This window comes from Apteryx mantelli, chromosome 22, assembly GCF_036417845.1.
Source record: "Apteryx mantelli isolate bAptMan1 chromosome 22, bAptMan1.hap1, whole genome shotgun sequence".
In the NCBI taxonomy this organism is placed as follows: domain Eukaryota; kingdom Metazoa; phylum Chordata; class Aves; order Apterygiformes; family Apterygidae; genus Apteryx; species Apteryx mantelli.
The window spans coordinates 11,364,161-11,384,328 of record NC_089999.1 but is presented as its reverse complement, the minus strand read 5'-3'; the positions used below and the strand labels follow the sequence as shown (position 1 = coordinate 11,384,328).

The following is a 20,168-nucleotide window of genomic DNA, read 5'->3' as shown; positions in this document are numbered from 1 at the left end:
GTGAGGTTCGGATGGCAGCAATGGCTCTTCCAGCTATAAAGTCACTGCCGGGCAAGATAATTTACACAGTCCTGGAGGAATAACTGTTCTTTGGATGAGTCTGGAGTCCAGTATTACTTGCCACCCAGGGCACAGAAGAGCCACTGTGAATTCAGAGAACATGCCCGAGGCACTGGGATATCTCTTTCACTCAGACAAAAGCAGTACCCGGAGGAATGCCTCTTTTCCTGGGAAAGAATTAAATAGGACACATGGCTCAAGCGTGTTTGTGTACTCACATTTATTAGAGAAGCTTCTTTTAATCTTTCTGCAGCACTCAAGTTCTTTATTATTGTTATTGTCAGCTGGCTGATACCACACATACCAACTAGGTCTAGCCTGAGTGCTACAAAACACACAGCCTTGTCTTGGCGTTCTGGGCGGTAAATTAAGAATTGACACAAAACTGACCCCCCTCCCCAGCCCAGAAGGAAGAGTCCGGGCCAGTCCCATGCAATGCTCTACCCCCGTTATGGCAAACGGCGCTGGCTCTCCGAGCTGTAGAGGAGTGATACGAGCCTGGAAGGATGGACTGTGGATGGGGTGCACGGATGAAACAGAAGGTCCCACAGAAACATATGTGCCATCAAAGCAAACAAAGCAGATGAAACTTGCTAACCATCCAGTCCTTCCCAGTAAATACTTTTCCATAAACACCAAAGTGACTAAGTTTGCCAATAATAACAACCATGGGAGCAAAGTTTTTATTGGTACAGAAATAGGATTTTCCGTTACTGCTGTACAAAAGCCTGTCTTTAATAAACAACAAAACCAAACCCATCAGCTTTGTGTTTGGGACTCCCTGGACACTGCTCCAGCCCACTCCCAGAGGACAGTAGCATCCTCTCAGAGATGCCCTTCCTTCCAGCTCAAGCCAGAGCTTTAGGGCATCTAAGGGCAGTCACTGCAAAAAATCACTTCTGTCCAAGCAGGAGTTTTCAACATATCACTGCTCAGCTTTCAGTGCAGCTGCCTGTCTTGATATCCACCCTCCATCTTTTTATATTTGCCAAATCCTTAAGTAGAAGTCAGGGAGGGCTGGCAACCACCTCAAGAAGTCCACTAATGCATGTGCTTTCCACAAGGCAAAGCTGATTCTACCTTTAAAAACATGACACAGGTAGGTTTTACCTGGCTGTTGTAACCTCAACCCTTTCTGGAGATGTTACTTCTCTTCTGGAACTCCATTGCCATTACAGCATCTACCAATTCTTCTGAAGCCAGGAGAGACAGATCTGTTTATACACAAACAGCCATTTTCTTGTTTGTTTTTTAAGAAACATCCAAAGAGACTTCCACAACACACCTGGTTTTCACTGAACAGCGACAGTCAGCAATAAAACCTACTTTCTGTGCTCTGCATTTTCTTGATACACATTCAAACGTGCATCTTGCACACACGCATATAAATCCAGACTTCTTGTTCTCTAAAACAACAGCTCCTGGCATCAATTTCCAGCTCTAAGAAATGGAAAGGATTTTTTTTGTTGTTGTTTCCCGCTGAAAGCCCAAGCACACATTTTTCTCCTCACTGCTAACATCAAGCGTCTGGCTGGAAACACATCTGTATATGCCAGCAACAGAACCCTCCCTCCTCGTCCTGCCTGAGCCCTCTAAAAACCAGCGCAGGCTTCTGAGATGTGCAATACACAACAGCGTAGTCCTCTCTACCCCTAATGCTAAAAACCTTTTTTGAGCCTGGGAGCTCCACTCAGCATGGAGGCACCTAAAAATTGCAGTGCCCTAAGGACAGCTGATTTGAGTACCCAGGTAGGAAACCACAAGCTTTGAGTCAGCTCCTTGGCTGCAGATCCTCCTGCCCGCCAAGCTGTCTCTCATCCTGGCAGAAGCTCCATGTTAAGATTCCTCTGGCAGCTGCTCTGGTTTAAGAGGTTCCTATCACCCAATTTACAGACACTCATTATTGCCCCCTCAGCTGTGTTGATTCCAAATTAGATCTGTGAAATCAGTATTTTTAAAAAACAAACACTTTTTTTTAGGGGGTGAGTGGGGGAAGTAGCCTTTCCTTATTGTATCATATCGTGTATCCAGTTTAAAGCACAATCACACAAACTATTTAATAATCACAGTATGGGGGCAGATACAAGTAGTTCAGAGCAGGAAGTTCTTAAACTAAATTTGCTGGCAAAGGACTATCTATGATGCAGAATGACAGTTCTAGTGAGAGACAGACTGCAGAACAGGGAGCTTGGGGTTCACAGGTGCTCTTAACCCAGATCTGCTGCAGAAGGAAGCGTGACATGGAGCCAGCATCTAGGAAGTGCTAGCTCCCTTGTGGCAGACACGTTCTGCTCACTAGAGATGGACTCGCCCTGGGAGATTCAGATCTGAACCCCTATATATTCAACGCCCTTGACCTCGGGAGCTGTCACTTTGGTTTAGTCCATGTGTTATATTCTGACCCCAATCTGAAGCGCTCAATCTACCATTCTGTTTGCTCTGTGTTTTCTGAGCAATACGCATGACTTCCAGAGCCTTCTTCAGCACAGCCACAGCACATGGACAACTACAGACAGACACAGGGACACATCACCCTCGAGCCACCTTGTCTCATGTTCCACCTGCCTTCCCACTGGCATCAGACCTTTGCACTTACACATTCCTTTGCTATTGGTGACTGCTGGAGACGTGAAAGGAAGTTTTCATGTGCAGTCAGTACAGCCAAAAGTATGAATTCTGAATGCGCCCCAAACACGCCTACACACCAAACCCCTTTCCCTAGTCCCTACAGCTTCCCATTCACTCCATAGCCCACTCAGCAGTTCCACACACTGAACAGACGACAGGATTAACATCCCAAAGTCTTTGTGATGGCATTTGACAATAGGCTAAACACAAAAAGAGCTGGCTGGAATCATCTGGAAAACCAGCAAGCAGTTGCCAGGATTAAACAGTTACATACTGATGCTTGCTCTCTGCAGACTGCAGCAGAGAAAACCCCCACTTACCTGTATGCAGCTGGCAGCCTTTACACAAACCAATAAAACAAAAATGGAAAGGCAACTGGTCCCAAAGAGGTCCAAGGGGAAAAAGGAAGAGTGTACCTCTCCAAGCTGCAAATAATTCTCATCGCAAGAATGCAAACAGGAATAGAGGGACCAAAGCCTCTGCTGGAGATCAATGGGAGTCTGCATGTCCTAGGCAATGGGAAACGGCAGCATCTGGAGAAGCCAACTGATCACAGCCATCTGGACTTTTCAAAAGAAGACATGTTTTTTGTGTTTGTGATATCTCCATTGGGACAGAGAAATTCAGTGAATAAGACAAAGAATATTAGGAGCTACCGTCTTTAAAAGTCACTGAAGTCTGTGGGTGAAAAACTCATCCGATGATCTATTCAGAGATAGCTCTGTTATCTCTCACTTCCCACCTACATGTACACCTTTTATTTTTAAATTACTAGAGTCATTTGCAGAAGACTGCCTGCAGGATTTATCTATTCCTGCTGCTGATTCAGCCCTTAAACTTCCAAGGATGAGATTTCTGTTCTAATACAAATTCACTTGGGGGGGGGGGGGGGGAAGATGTTTAAGTGTGACCAAAGCAAAGCTTAAATCACATCTGCTGCCAAAGGAGCAGAAGACTTGCATTACCACTAGTGACACACAAAATGACCCCAAGTATGAGTTCTAGTAGAAACTGATTTCCAGCGCTTTCCGCATAACCTTGTTAATGCTGGCAGTGATGGGTGCAGTTGGCTCAAGTCTTGGGTTCGTGCTGCAGAGAAGTCCATTACCATAGAAACATGCGGCAGATTTCAGATGGGAAAGGTCAACACGGAGTGAGACTCTGGTCTCATCAAATCAGACAGGATGATTCAAATCTATTTGCAATCAGCTCCCCAACTCCGATTCCCAACAGGCCTTCAGAAACCGCTTATTTCAAGGCAGCCAATTACAGAGGGTTTTTTTCCAATGCATTTTTTAATTCTGTTTCAGTTTGACTTGACTTCCTTAGACTCACCGGAGTCAATGCAAACACAGGTGAGGTGAAATTTCACTGGCAACCCACGAGATGCCAGACACTATCAATCTAAGTCATGTTTGGCCCGAAGGTGGGCTTTTCCTACGCCTTCAAATACATCAAAATTCTTACTCAATTCCTTGATTCGAGCAGATGGGATTTCAAGAACCACCAAATACTGTGAGACTCACAGTAAAACTACAAAAATTGAGAACGCTCTTACAGTGATACATACTAGCCCAGATTTAGATTAACCCCTGCTGCAGTGTTTATACCAAAATGAAGAAAATGTCATAATATACTTAGTTTACAAGTGGTTCTCAGCAGAAATGCACACTGTCCAAAGGCCCGAACCTTTCAAACTCAATGGGAGTTTTTCTAAGGAATACAAGGCTTAATACAGTGGACTTGACTGCTGTGAAAGAGAAAATATGGTCAGATAAAGACCAAACCAGAGCTCCTGTCTCCTATTTCACAGCCCTCATGACAAATTCCCCAGAGATTTTCTAGCAATATAAACCTAAGACCATAAAAGGCTTCTCCCAGTCACAACTATAGTTTCATAACAACCTTGGCCAAGCCAACGCTGCAAACAAGAATCTGAAGCATTATCCTGGTCAAGTAGGTATTGGACGCAAGGAAGTTTCAATCTCAAAACAAGGCAATTCCTGTTCGCATTGTCTGCAGGATTTAAAAAAATCTCTGGCCATCCTGTCTTCACTAAAAAGCCACCACCACTCATTCCTAGTTTTGGATCAAGTTTGGCAACAGAGTGGACAAAAGGGAAAAAGTAAAATCCTCACCTGGGTCAAACCCGTGGCCAGGCCTAGCTCCTGGCTCCATTGCAGCGTGACAGCCCGCAGTCCGGCTCAGGCCAGGTAGATTCGCCGCACCCACACTTGTGCACGTAAACACATCAATACAGCAGCTCCTTGTCCCTTCTGAATACTGATATTTTTACCTCTGGTTTCCTCCCTAAAATAGGCGGACTAAGCCATTTTAAGATACAGTTGTGCCTCTTCCACATTCTAGAGCCACAGAAACACGCACACAGCCGAGGAGCTGGCCACCGGCAGCTGCAGCTCTCGGATGCTCTGTCCTATTCATCAAAAAGATTATCTCTGCATTCCTCACTCTCCTCCCACTCTCTCCAGCCCTTAATCCCAGTTCCTATCAGCTGCTGTCCCATCTAACAACTGACATCGCACAGAAAGCTCTGCCTTAATGGCATCTTTCAAGCCCCATTAATTAAGGCAAAAACGATCTGATTAAAAAAAGTAAGCCTTGCAATATGTTTATAGCAGCCAGTATAACAGCACCAGGTATATGATGACTCTAAGAGGAGATTACTGGTGAGTCACTACTCAGGCTCTCCCAGCAGAAATAAAAACAGGAAAATTTAACTATGAAAATATCCGCTGCAGATTATGGGGGGCTGCACCAGACAGCACAAGCCATTTCAACCGTCTGCTTGCATCATGCCCAAGTACTTGCCAAGGGAGTACAAGTTCAATTAGCAGGTCCCTGTATCCACACAGACTACAGAGCCCTCCTCGGGGTTCATTAATTCCACCTTGTTCTTCCTCGCAGAAGGGACGGTGAATGATCAGATTAAACTGAGATTCAATTTTGCTCTGATTATGCTAGATAGAAACCCATGTCAAGGGAACTGGTTACATTATTCCACCTTGTGCACAGATGTGACCTTACCCTGTTCTAACTGCGTTCCTGAGTTTTAATTGAGTTTTAACACGGGTCCTTAACGCTATTTAAAGACCAAAGTCGATACAGAATTAGTGGACCAAACTCATCTCTGAAGTAATTCAATTATTCCAGCATGACATTATTCCCTAGCAGTCTAAGTTGCTGTGCAATAGCACAGTGAATAACTAGGAGTCTGCTATGTTTTATCCTAGAAACAGCTACACCCTACAAAAAAGGAGCAGTTTTACACAGTGTTTGTATCCCCGGTTAGTAGCGGTCTGTGTGATGGAAGGTGCTGCACAGACCGGAAAAATGGCAGACATCCCTATGATTTTTTTTATTCGGCCTCCTGGCAGCAGCAAGTACCCATTCCTGTCCCCTCCACACCCAAAGCGAGTGGTGGTGGGTTTTCCTGGCAGCGCAGCAGGGGCGAGCTGTGCTCCCGGCAGGAGCCTTTTGTCCTAACAGGAACCAGCTCAGCACTTTCCCCGCACAGGATAGGTGGGGGGAGACTGCAGCCGGACAGTGCAAAAGGTCTGAACGCACACCCTCAAAACCACCCGCAGGCCATCCTGGTGGCACTGCCTCCACCGCCTGCAAAACACATTCGCCGCTGCCAAGAACGGGCCATACGATGACACTGTCAGGGAAAAAGTCAATTTGAGTAAGCAGAAATATTTAAATTAGTTTCTCAGAGTTGAACTATAGCTTAGTCAATGAGCAAATCCGCAGTGACTGAAGAACCTTATGCTTCTCTTGCAACCCACTTTTGTGGGGAAAGCATCAATTCCTGGCCTCGCGCGTGGAAGGAGACTCTCCGCCCATCGGCGGTACAGGAACCGCTGCACGTTCCTAAGCAGATCACATCCAGTGCAACAAGATCAATGCGCACGCGCTACCCGCTTCTTCCATCAGTGCTTACGGGGGGAGAAATAGCATTGCATGGGCTACATCTGAGTTCTCTGTGCCACAAATAAAAGAAGAAGGGACTTAAAGGCAGCCTTTCCGAAGTGGCTGAAGGAAGCTGTCCAGCTGCCAGTCAGCCAACGCCCTGCTCAGGCCTCCAAAACCCCAAAGAGCCCTTTCGCACTCAGGCAGCTTTTCCTTCGCAGATTCTGTGCTCTGTTCTGAAATCCACGTGTTCCAGTGTCACATACCAGCCTCCCCCTCCTTATCCTTCAAATAATTAGGCTGGCTTAAAAATTATGCAAATTTAAGTAGTAATTAAATCATTTTTTAAAATAAGGACTTAATTTAAATAATAAAAAAGTGAGATTCTCTCATCTTTTCATGCTTACAGGAGCTGAAAGTAAGAAAAAGCAGCATCGTTCACAAGACTCCCCTTGGCAATATAAGCCACATCCAAAAGCGCAAAGGGAAAAAGTGGCATAAACTGCAAGAGACCATTCTGAGCACGCTCTGCAGGGTTATCTCTATAACATCAGTGCTGCTCAGGAAGATGGAAAACAAACGGGACCGCGCAGATGCCCGATACCATCAGAAGCGAGCCACGAAATGCTGTTCTGTCCTGTTTATTGGAACGGTTCTTGAACACACGCCAGCACAACATGAAGGTGACACCAAAGCTCCAGTGGGGCTGTGTTGCTTCCAGGCAGACAGGCTGCACAAACTGAGTTAAATGGGTCAGGATTCAGGAGCAAATTCCCAGTTATTAACTCGTGTGTCAGTATGACTGCCCATTAGCATCAGAGGGGAGAGGAAGAGATTTCTTTCAAAGGCAAATTTTATATTGCAGTCGCAGAGGAAAGGAGAGATCTCTTCAGAGGCTTTGCAATTAATGAAAAGCAGTAATTAGGGAAATACAAATTGCTAGATTTTTGTTTTTCCTCAGGTGCACAGATTTCTAATACCTATTTAAGCCAGCACTCTGCTAAGCTAAAGCTGAGCAAAGCTCTATATAGTATGTCAAAACTCAGTTGCAAACCACTCTGTCCCCTTCTCCTTCCAACATGCCTGGTGGGCTCCCTCCAGGCTTTCACTCAGTTTAAATGCGACATTGTTAGGTCTCATCATGTTATCGTGAGTTTTGTGCTATTCAGACTGCTCATTAAAGCCCTGGGCTCCTGGACTCTGCTTTTATTTATTTATAAATGTGTTTCTACCCCACAGACTTCAAAGTAGAGTTTCAAAATGTGAATGCTAAAGGCAAAAAACTGAAAGCAAATAAAAACTATACCAGATTTATTACTTCTGTAAAACTCTGCAACCTTTCGCAGCTTCTTTTGTGATTTTTGATGGCCTCTGGTGCCGCTGTCATGCTTCAGAACTTGACTTTAAGATGAAAAAGGATGGAAATACTACAGAAAATGAAGCAAATGCACTATTTACTTTTAAAAATGCTGAACAAGTAGAAGACCACTCACAACAGAAGGCCGACATTTATCCAACATTAAAAAAGGGAAAACTATTGAGATAGGCCTGCTGGTACAAGCTATATTCATTCATATAAAGTATATGGCGCTCCTCACATTAGCACTACTACTAACTGAATGATCTAGATGATACAGGATGGGAGAAGGAAATAGAAAGAGGAACCAGTTCCACTCTGACATGAAGATGCACATCTAGGTTTTCATGCTGGGCCTTAGGCCATTCTGTTGGTTAACCCTGATCCCTCCACCTTCACACCCTCACTCCCAAGAGACACCAGCATTCCCAGATCCGCAGGAAGTTCAAGGGAGCTAAGACGGGCTTGGCATCTCTGACACTTAAGTTATCGGTGACATCGCTCGAATGCAACCCTTTGTGCTTTAGGACATAAGGACAGCGTGAACAGATGCACAACAGAAAGCCCAGCTGTTTCTTTCTGGGCACAGAGAGATGAAAAACACATTTTACTCTGGTGTTTCTGCAAGCTATGAGGCTTTTTTCCCCCCCCAAAATTTTTGGGTGCTCCTGTTTTCCTGTAGGTCAATGACCTGTTGGTTGATTGACCAACAATCAAGCCATTTAAAAAAGGAGTGGCAAGGCAGGAGGGAGAGAGGGCAGTGCCCTTTCTTTCCACATTAATTATTGCTGCTGTATGGATTTTAGAGATAAACACAAGACAGAACGTGGAAGGAAGATGGAAACTGCTAATGCAACAGTTATTGAATTAGCAGCATAATAGCGGCTGTCCATGTAATAGTGGAACACTGTATTCCATTAACGCAGCCTGTAAGCTCACAATAGCGCTAATGTTGACAATGAGAGGAAACTTGCTTTTCAGCAAATGCAGAGCTGTCCATGGGAGAATGTGCAGAGCTCTTCTCTGTCCCCTCAGTAAGATCAAGCCACCTTACTGCTGAGGAGAAGGCTAAAAGTTCCCTTTTCTTTGTTCAATCTTCCTTTTATATTCTGAATATTCATCTCCACTACAAAACAAGCTTTATGGTACTGCACCTCATTTTACTACTGTGGGTGTGCCCTCTGTGGAAATCAAATGAAAACGTGTACACCAGAGGACAGCTCCCCAGACACCGAGGTTTCTCAGCCCTGGTAGTCACACCACACGCCAGAATGCAGGACAGGCCTGACCTGGAGTTTTAGAGCAGAACATGTGTGTACACACTCCTGTATTTCTCCTCATCCTCTCCTCTCAGAGCTGGACTGGAATTGAGGTATTTGTAGTTGAGATACTCTGTAAGCAGCTAAACTTAATCTGATTTTAACTCATTCCTTCCATAACAATCACTGCTAAAAAAAAAGAGAAATCACTGGAAATCTAATTCCAGGTTTGGGGTAATGGTAGCCTCAGTTTGTACCTTCTTTGTAGCTGCTTATTCTAATCTGATGGTTGTGATTTAGATGAAAACACAGTGTATTTTAAGAGAGGGGACTCCGGGTGGAGTTTCCTTATGTGTTTGTACTTTAGTCCTTGCCTATCTGTGTTCTGCTGGCTGAGAAAAACTGTCAGGTCAACCACCACCACCAGACAGATGCTGCCCCCCGCTCCCTCCCCAGGAGAGGCCAGGATCCTAGAGAAATTTGCTTATTGCTGGCAGACATAAGGGCTCCCCTAGAACAGGTGTAAAGCCCTCTAACAGCATTTCCCGCTACTGCAAAGTGAGAATGCAACAGAAAACAGCATCACAAGAAACTCCTCCTGAGAAGCCAGGGTACTTCTCCCCAAGAGGCAGCAGCTGAAAAAGCCCTTTATTTTTCCTATCTTACGAGAACCCCACCAGCGTTTGAGACACCAGTCAGCCCCTCTGGACGCAGGCCTACAACAGATAATGTTCCCAGGGTTACAGTTTGCCCACACATATGTGCAGCTGTCAGTAGATCACAGACTGGACCCACCAGCCATTTCCAGCACTTGGCGGTTCCAGAGTTACGACACTCGCACCCACGCCTCTGTGTTTTCCTGGGCCCAATCTTACAATTATAAACCATATAAAAAGTACACACCTGCGCAGGAAGGTCATAGGGCAGTTCACCCGATCAGCAAGCCATTGAGCCTGCTTGCATTTCCTCCTCTTCCAGCTGTAAGGGCCAACAACAAACACCCAACGAACCCAGGAAGGCTCAGACCTGAGCAACTCCATGCTCCAGTTGTTCAGGATTTGCAGCAGATGCAAAAACCCTGATGATTCACTGTCCTTCGTCCCTGGCAGTTCCCTGGATAATAAATGGGAACAATATTTTATTTATGCCCAGGTCATCAATTCTAAGGCAGAGGAAGCAGATGAAAGGAGAGTTATTTCCATAAAGAAAGTGATGGGTTAGAAGATCCATTTTTACTCTGTCTGTTCCTCCTCCCTGACAGGGAATTCAAAACCATTTTGAATTATTACTCTCTTCTTTCTTTTTTGGAACAGCATGAAATATTTTAAACTCACATAGCAATTAATTGCAATATAAACACAATTATACAAGGAGGTACAAATTACCTTGGGCTCTTTCCATTAAACAACCACAGCCTGACTAAATAAGAGGCCTGTCCCTGACTACCTTCAGATCCCATTAAGGACACTAGGAACCGAGGGAGCACTCTGTAACTTGCAGGATGAGCCCCAGAGGAAGCAATTACACAGGACAGAAAGATCCAATTTAGGTAGCTGTGCTATGGAATAGGTACTACCAATACTCATTACACGGCTCAGATTTCAAGATTTCATATTGTGACTTTTTCCAGCAAGGGGCATTTCTGTTTGTTTATCCTCTCTCTCAAATAAAGGCTTCTCAGAGCTGATGAGAGGTTCTCAAACGACATCCACTCCATTTCTCCCTACTGTAATGCAGGCCAGCAAGGACAGTAAACACTAATCTGTCTATAAAGGTATCTTGGGGATGAATTTGAGTACAGGTGTTCATCTCTGCCCAATCAATGCTCAATCTCTTGGTTAAGACACTGAAGAAGAAACTCCTGTTTAACAACAACTTTGATGACACATTGTTTACTGAGAATTGAAGTTCCCTCAGCTCATGTCTAATTTTAAACTTTATGGAAGTCAAGACTATTGGGTACGTATATACAAGTTTGTAGCAATGAAAAGGGAAGCTAAGAACCTAATGACTTCTTAGAGAACTGCTTTGCTGTTCATCACTTACAGCTTGAACTCTAGTAATACATGCAATTAAAAACAAAGCTCTGGATAATATTTAAAAGTGACAATTCCTTAGGGAACAAGAGTGAAAATGACAATGCAAAAGCTACTGTACAGCTGCTGGAAATGTGCATAACATTGATAAACCTGGTACATAAAGAGCTAACAGTGGACAAATAAACAAACAGAAACTTACTGTGCAGTGCCGAGCCAGTAAGACTAATGCAATTCTTAAATGCGTAGACAGTAAAGATGCTTCTGCTGTATACTGCTGAGACTGAGGCTGGAACAATGAGACCAGCCCTGTTTTCATTCTTAAAAAGATGTTGAAATGCTACAGATGTAGAAAAGAACCACAAAAATGATTTAGAACTGGAAAAAATAACATTTCGCCATGACGTACAAAGTTGGAATTGTTTAGCCTATCAAAAAGTGATCAAGAATGGCCTTAATTACAGTATACTAATACCTTTTATAGGGAAAAATACTAGGTACTATAGATCTATTTCATTAACAAAAAGGGAAAATAATAGCCAATGACTGGAACACAAGCCAGAAATTTAAATTCAAAGTCTCCAATTTTTAACAGTAAGGATGATTAACCACTGGAAAAAATGACCATGCGAAGCAATGAATTTTCCCTTCTGAAGACTTCAAATCAAGACTAAATGCTTTTTCTGGAAGACATGTCGCAACCACAATGAAATCCACTGGCCCATGCACTACAGGAGGTTATGCTTCATGATCTGATAGCTCCTCTTGGCCTTAAAAGTTCATTAGTGTGAAGCTGGGAACTTAAATCTATATTCAGGAAGAAACAAGAAACTACTTTTAAGGAAAGAAGAAACCTAACATAAAGCAAAATGGTGATTTCACCCTTAAAAAGAGAATACTCACCTCAACACACACAGTTTTTTCCCATGATGAAAATGTAAGAGTTTCACTTCACTGATCTTGGACACTTACTAAATACCTTTTTCTCTTTCCATTAAAATTTTGAAACAGCTATACCACAATTTTAGGGTTAGTTTTCAGCTTGTTTCCATGTATGCATGTCCCCCCTGGGCAAATAACTTCATGTCTTCCAGGCAAACCGACATGCTGACTTGGCAGCACTGCTGGTCCATGAGAAGTGAGGAACTAAGAACATTACATACTGTCTTCCCCAGATACTCGGAGGGGAAAAAAAAACCCAACCCAACAACTGCCGCTTATCTCAGTGCCTGTCACGTACACCGCCTATGTGCATGAAATGCTTTGAAGTAGCTGAATTCATCCACTACTTATCTAAAAGCTGGCACCAAAGTTTCAAATCCTTTAAGATCCATGTGTAACAAGGAGCAAAGTTTGATGCTTCCAGCAGGCCATCAGGATCACCAAAAGGTATCTATAACACCACCTCAGGCTCCAGCAGCCTGGCTCCCAGGGAAGCAGCTAGGCCACAATGATCGTGAGTGACATTTGCTTAGAAACCTTGCATCTCCTTCCTGTCCTAAAAGATACATATAGAGCTTCTACACATTCCCTAGCTAACAGTCCAATCCCAAATGTGAAAGGCAGACACACACACATTTGCTATTTTCCCTAAATTCTCTGCGCTGGCAGAGCTGCAGCCTTTTGTGTTGAAAGGTTTTGCATTCATGTTCAGAAAGGGTCCTGTGCAGACATCAAAGAAAAACATTACACTTCCCAGGCAAGCCTTGGGCTAACTTCAGAGAATACATCACTGCATAACATTTAGCACTTGGATCACAGTAATTCATGAAAAAAACCCTGCAGGACGCCCACAAGACATTCCCTACATACTTCCATAATCAGGGACATTTCTGCTGAATTACTGTTCACATAGCAAGAAAAGTCAGCAACCGAGACTCTAACGTGGCTGTGTTTGGTTTGTATCCTTCTGCTCTTGTTCCCATCCTATTCCACTGGACACCAGGTACATATGAATTCAAACAGAAAAGGCTGTCAAAGAATTCCTACAGCACAGAGTACGCAGAAACCAGCATCACAACTGCCATTTTGAGAAAAAGAAGAGATGCTGTTTACACTGCTGAATGTTCATTGCATTAGTTGCACCCCAAGCCCCACTGGAAAACAATGAAGCAGCCACACTCCTCAGAAACAGCCCATCCGTCTCCCACTTCAGAAGAGATCTTGCCACCATTGGTTATGGAATATGTATTTTTCTTAAATATATCTGAAAACCATAGGATTTTGTGCTTGGAAAGGAGAAATGTAACAAAAAATGTCTTTCATTTGTTTTTTGGCAATAGGAAGATATTGAACTATGCTTTTTAAACTATAGTTGCCTGGCATGATATTTTTTATTTTTACAGTAAAGCCAAAAAGGATTAGGATACACTGTACTAATTCACGCTAGCAGTCAGTACCTGTTCCAAAGCTTTATTTTCTAAGCAGACTGGACAAAACAGCAGCATTTCATTGTACAGTGGGGAAAGGAGAAATAAAGACATTAAGTGACTTACTCAAGGTCACAGAGGAATCTGTTGCAGAGCTAGGTTGAGTTCTCAGAGTCTCAGTCCACTTAGGCATTGGAAAAAGCAATGAAACAAGAGTATGTACTAAATTTGGCATACATTTTTAAATGATGCACTGCTACAAGGAAAGAAGAACCTTTACTCATGCTAACCCAGACACCAAAGGAACATATGTATATAAAGGAAAACTAGTTACTCCACCCAATCTATCTGATCACCTTCTATTTCCTAAGTCAATAAGACCTTTCTTGGCCAGACGATCCAACCCACAACTGAGATCTTATTACAAATCAGACATACTAAACCACTTTCTCCCTCCGGCTGCAGAAGATAAAAGGCCAAGTAAGCAGGCAACATTTTGGTAACTGGCTTCATGTAACAGCTTTGGAGTTTCTTAAAAGCCTATGCATCGATTATTTTCTTTAAATAGCAATGGCTTATTGAGGAACCTTCTACCCACCTTAAATGTACAAGGTTTCCTTTAAGAAGAAAAAAAAAAAAGCAAAACCAGTCCTGCTGAGGCATGTTTGTCAAAGAGTTTGTGATACCAAGTCTTGGCAAAATACTGCGAAGCCAGATTAAGTTAACGCTGGTGCTGAAGGGCTAAGAGAGGAAACTCAGAGACGAAGAGAAAATAAACTATGAATTTACACAGAACAAAATTGGGATTCAGCTCCAGCTAGTGCTTCAGCCAACCGCATGAGCCAATGCTGCAATTTGTATGTATTCAAAGGAGTTAAAAGCTCATGGCATGCAAAGCAGCACAGCTCTCATGTGGTCTCTGCACAACTTGGGGCAAGAGGAATAGAGGAATTAATTTCATCAAGCCAAAACACCAACACCCTGCTGTTATATAAAAGCCTGTTTTCTGGGGAAAGTTTCCAAAGATGGTGTCATTTGGGCTGTTGTGATTAAAGTGACATAGTCAGGTTCAGGATGGGATACACTGCAGACTGAGAAACACTCCAGTTTGAAATAATATCTCACTCCCTTTTCAAACCTCATGGTGCTTGTTTCTTTCTTCGGTTTCCTAGATTTTCACATGGAAAACAAGTAAGGCAATTGCACTGCCTGGTTCTCAGATGCTAATACAAGGCTGTGATGAAAGAACTGCAGAAGGCCTCAGGGAGATGTTTAAATCCAAACTCAAACAGATAAAAAGATGACTATTTAAGTTTGCCTGGGAAAGTTTCTACACATATTGGAAACCCCCTGAGGCAGGGACTGCCCTTCTGTTCTCAGTTTAATAGCTGGTTGTACAAATTATGATTGCACAATTATTTTTATAAGGTTTACAATTATACAAAGATTGTATTTTAATAAGATTTCTAACTCTGAGAAATAAAACCTAAAACCCCAAACCCTTTTGGGCTCAAGTTGCATGACCCGCTAATGCTCCACCAGCCATTGCAACCCCAGCTCCATTATGAATTTACACCACAGTCCACAATGGGCTTTTCGAAAGAGCAGGTATGAGCACCCCAACACATTGCAATCAATATTTCCACAATCCAATACAAATGGCCTTATTTCGTGCTTTCATATCTTCCCTCTTATGTGCATATTTTAGCAGTCAGCATTCCTGGGCAGTTACTGTATGCCTTGCTGGCTGGACGCTCAAATTCCAAGCAGTCTGCAGCACTGGCATTGCTCTGCTGGAAGCTACTTGCCTGCAAAACTGGCTGCATTGCACAGTGGACCAGGAGGAGCATGGACAAGAAGGAGAAGGAAGTGTCAAAGGTGAAACTACTGGTTGTTTATAACCTTGTACTTTTCCTGGATGGGGACCAGCTATGTCAGAAAAAAAGCACCACGCAAACCCTGATCCACAAAAAAAACAGTAAGTAAAACAAGCCTCCCTCTTTATCCAGTAAAGCATCTTCTGCATCTCAACACAAAATCCAGCTTGTGACAACTCTCCCAATACCCTGGACAGGCAGGGGAGTGACAGATACCAAAACTGGTATTTTACAGATACCAAAACTGAGCACATGAACAAGGTCCTGAAGTCACATAGCTGGCCTGAGAAGTTGAAAGTGTTTCATATCCAGACCTGGGCACAAACTGTTAGACTGTGCTGTTGACATTTACATTTCAAAACCTCTTTCTGTTGAGGAAATGTATAACCTCTGGCTCTTTAGAAGCTCACAGCGTTATGACCCTTAAGGACAGCACTGCCAAGAAAGGCTGCCATTGTACCAGAAGAGGAACTCCCATGGGGCCCAGAACAACTAAGAAATTATATCCTAATAGGAAGCTTCTCTATATGGGAGCTGTGAAAAATAAAATTGTTGCAGTCTGTAGTCAGCGTTATTCATTATCAGAATACTTAAAATTCAATTGTTTGGCATAGAGATAACATCACAGAGGTGCCGATCAACCTAGTCCATACAACATCAAAGAGGAAAAAGGAAGGGAACAGTCTCCGATGGAAGAAGACAGGTCCTGAAACCCCAAAAGGAAGAATTCAAGAGAACCTCCACAGCTGCTAAGATTTCAACCTAGTGAGGACCAATGCCCTTGATGCAAGGTGACACTTTCTAATCTTTTCTGTGCAAGCAGGAAGGAGGGAAGCACTACACACTTTCTAACAGGCAGAGCACCTCTGTCCCTTGCGATCCTGGCCTTTCTCTAAACACTGCTCCAAGAAGCCAAACTGGTTTAAGTTGCACCCTTCCCCCACCACCGGTCACAGCTCATAGTACAATTTCCTCTCGTCTCAGCTAATAAATCTTGTGGTGTGTCTGCTTTTTCTGAACACAAATTTTATGAGCTGAATAAACTTTATGGAACGGTTGATTGCCAAAGCAGCCAAGACCTGGAAACTTGATGCCTGACCATAGCCAGGCACAGCAGGCTCAAATAGCTGCTCTGAGAAAGTTTAGCAGCAGTTTTTGAACTTCAGAAAAAGATCTTCTTACTGGCCTACTCCCTCCACCTCAAAGACTCCCGATTTACTGGTCCTGAAAGCTTCTCATTCAGCTTATCCTCAAGACCCTTTCCCTTGCGATCAACAGTTCAGAACACAGGACAGAATCCTTCCACCCTCATCAGCTCAGAGCACAACCCACCATCCCTTGCTTCTTCTCCACAAAGTTTCTTGTTAGGAGACTGGCAAAACGACAAAGGTTTGAGCAACAATTCAATAACTTTTGGAAAGCTGTCTTACATTTCAGTAGCAGTTCAGAGAAACTTCCCTTAAGTAGGGGCTCTAGGGTAGTTGCTTGGCATAGTTCACAGTTGAACAGAGAAACATCTCCACACACTTCTCCAATTCATGATCATGCAACAACCCTTTGGCTACACTGACAAGCATGTACATGAACAAAAAGTACTGGGAAGGTAATTCATGTGGTCTTAGCCACCAGGTACTGCAGTTCTGCAGCTGGAAGTGAGAGGGAGGAGTGAGTATTGAGATGAGACTGACCACCAGTAAGAGCACTCCAAAAGTCAGAATTTGGAAACCTCTCCCCCACAGCTAGTTTCAAGGTCACTTAAAACAAAAAAAAAAGAAGCTCACAGGTAGATCCACTAGGCTAACAGCCCATCTTCCAGGCAAAAACTGCAGTGCCAACTACGCCAGGCATTTCCACAGCAACTGACCTGCAGCGTGAGCGTGCCATTCCGCTCCCCAGGGAGGAGACGTCTACCCGAACACCTGCAGGGTGAGGTCATGCACGTACCTTGGAAATGAGTTCATCGTGGTTGGCAAGGTGAGCCCTGCAGTGAATGCAGCTGTAGGTCCTGTGGCATGAAGGCAGATATGCCTGGAAAGTCTTGGACCTTGTCATCTTCACCATTGGAGCCACTGAGCGCTGCGTGAACTCCGGGGTGGCCCAGGAGGCACTCCCACAGGATGGGTCGCACGGGAAACACCGGAAGACACAGGTAAAGGCCGTGGTTTGGCAGGTGATGGGTGTGGGGCAGGCTCCACACGCTGGTGACAGCTTCAGAGGAAGAGATTCTGATGGAGGGGACGGAGGCTTCACTCAAATCTAAGTTCAGAAAAGGAACAGACAGCAGCAGAGTCACACCAGGCAAATGCACTCAACACACACCAGACAAAAATGCAACCTACCACGGTCTCCTAGCCAACAGAATGATCTAGCATTTGATCAAGAAAGCAGGGAAGAGTCAGAGTAGCTAGGAGACCAGAGTACTGTCTGCTGACTAAATCAAGGAGGATTCAGTCTTCCAACAGTTAATGTATTTGGAAAGGATTATAGAGGTACAAAGATGTTAAGAAAATGATTTTAATCAAACCTAGTCTCCCAAATGCCCCTGGGGGACAGCACATGTTAAGGTCCAGCTCTGTACCACCCCTTGGAGAAACCCTGCTCTATTAGCTGGAGAGAAAGTAGGGATGCAGAGTCGGCATTGCTGGCTGCTGTCCTAGGCGACTCACTAACCCGACACAGCGGAAGTCTGTGGGAAAGCAGGGAACTGAACTTGGGTTTCCTCAGCCACTAGGAAAGTGCACTAGTCACCAAACCAGTTCTCCTCTTCATTCTGCCCTAGTTTCCACATGGGAAATGAGTATTACTTCATCATGTTCTCCTTCATAACTTGCTGAAAGTTCTGACAGTAGAAGCTACCCTATAAACTGCATTCTAGTATTTTTTACTCAGAACATCTGACAGCAGCCAAAGGTAGAAGCAGCCTCCAAAGGCTACTCTTGATAGTAGCAGACTGGTTAAAAATCCTATTCAGTATTGAAACACCTTTTATCTAACACATTTGATAGAACTTGCTACGTAGCTCATGCCTGGGTCTTTTTTGGTAGAAATCAGTTTTTCAGATATCCACATCTATAAGCCTTACAAGACACAAATTTTCTTCTGAGGATTGAAGAAACATACAGGATAAATGAAGTAGCTCCCCTCCCTTCCTCTGCTACATGGCATGCATGCATGCTCTAGAAATTAATCATGGACTCTGGCTGCCCCTCCCAAGAGGATTTTCCTTTCCATAAAACATGTGATTCTGTTCAGTTCCCAAGTCTGCACTTTGTATATCAAGCATTGCAATTGCCTTAACCCTCCCTCCCCCCAAATCCAACATGACCTGAAATGTAAATTTCTGAAGTGGACAAAGCACAAAAGCTTAAGAGCTGGTCTGTAAGCTGCCAGGAGTAACTCGCCTGAAGTGTATCTGATTATCTTCCAGGTCAGAATAAAGCCAGCCCAGGTCTCTGTGCTGCTATACTATTCAAATAGCTCAGAGTTTGCATGCTAAGCTGGTTCTGCTACTGCTCAGCAGGATGAGCCTTCCCAAAGGGCCAGCGATACGCAGAGCTCAAGGTGTGCTACAGAGAAATGCTGGACTTAGACTATTCTAAGCAAATACATCTTTCTTGCTTGCAAACAGGGAAACTGTCCAAAAAAGCAGGCTGGAAATCAGAAGATGATTCAGGGAACTTAAGGCAGGACCCAAGAAAACTCTTGTAGGAGACAGTCCTGCAGAACTTATGCACACATCCCATTTCGATGGCCTCTTCTGCCTAATGTTAGCATTGGACAGAAGCATCTCACCACAACAGAACAGTTCAAGTCATACGGAAAAAATGACAATAAAAATCAGACACCATCGCTGCTGTCTGTCAAAAAGCCTAATGTGTGATCACTGTCAGACAGTGGGATCTGCAAAAAACCTAGTCACTTAGGTACCAAAATGCCATTTACGGAAACCTGTTTTTAACACCTCTGCTCCTAAGTCTTTTTTAATTGTTGAAAAAGAGCATTCAAGGCATCCAAGTTACTTTATCACTTCTGAAAGCATTGCACCTACTGCCAACCGGACAATCCCCGAGAGCCGGGCACGCTATCTGCAAGCTTTTCAGGAAAGTTGCTACAAGCATTATACTGGAGAGTTTTTATAAGCTCACAAGGGCATCATTTAGTATTGTCAAAGGTTCGTTATATTATGCCCACAGAGAGTGCTCAACAGGAGGCAGACACCAACAAGAAAACAGGACATCTCTGGTTTAGGTTTGGGGGTTTTCTGTTTTTTTTTTCTGAAATATTTTTCTTCTGCCCTCCAGGAGGCAGCTCTCTTACAGTCAAAGGGAGAAAGATTCTTACTCACCCTGCAAACTGCTGATAAAGCATATCTATCACCATCACCACAGTCAGCACTTACATAGCACTTTTCATCCTTAAAGCTCTTTGCACATACTAACTGATCAGATTAATCTTTTCCAATTAAAGTTACAGCGAGAACTTTGGAAGACCCGGCCTGACACAGAAGGGCTCACTTTCCAGCTTGTTAGAAACTAAACCTGCTCCTATTCTAGTCAAAAGAGGTCTTTCCTTTGGCCTTGCTGGGAATTCATCTGGCCAACTTGTAGCTAAGCAGCCTGTCTGTGCACTATTTGGTGCATAGCTACAGCTCT

At 43.8% G+C, this 20,168-nt stretch overlaps 1 protein-coding gene across 1 annotated transcript in view; it reads right to left on the bottom strand.

Moving 5' to 3' along the window:
- YPEL2 (yippee like 2) overlaps nucleotides 1-17,766 on the bottom strand; it is a 28,330-nt gene extending 10,564 nt beyond the window's left edge. Inside the window, exon 1 of the mRNA XM_067309558.1 lies at nucleotides 17,461-17,766. Within this exon, the coding sequence (XP_067165659.1) occupies nucleotides 17,461-17,577 (117 nt within the window). The 5' untranslated portion in view covers nucleotides 17,578-17,766. The remainder of the gene's footprint in view (nucleotides 1-17,460) is intronic.
- Nucleotides 17,767-20,168: the final 2,402 nt, after the last annotated feature.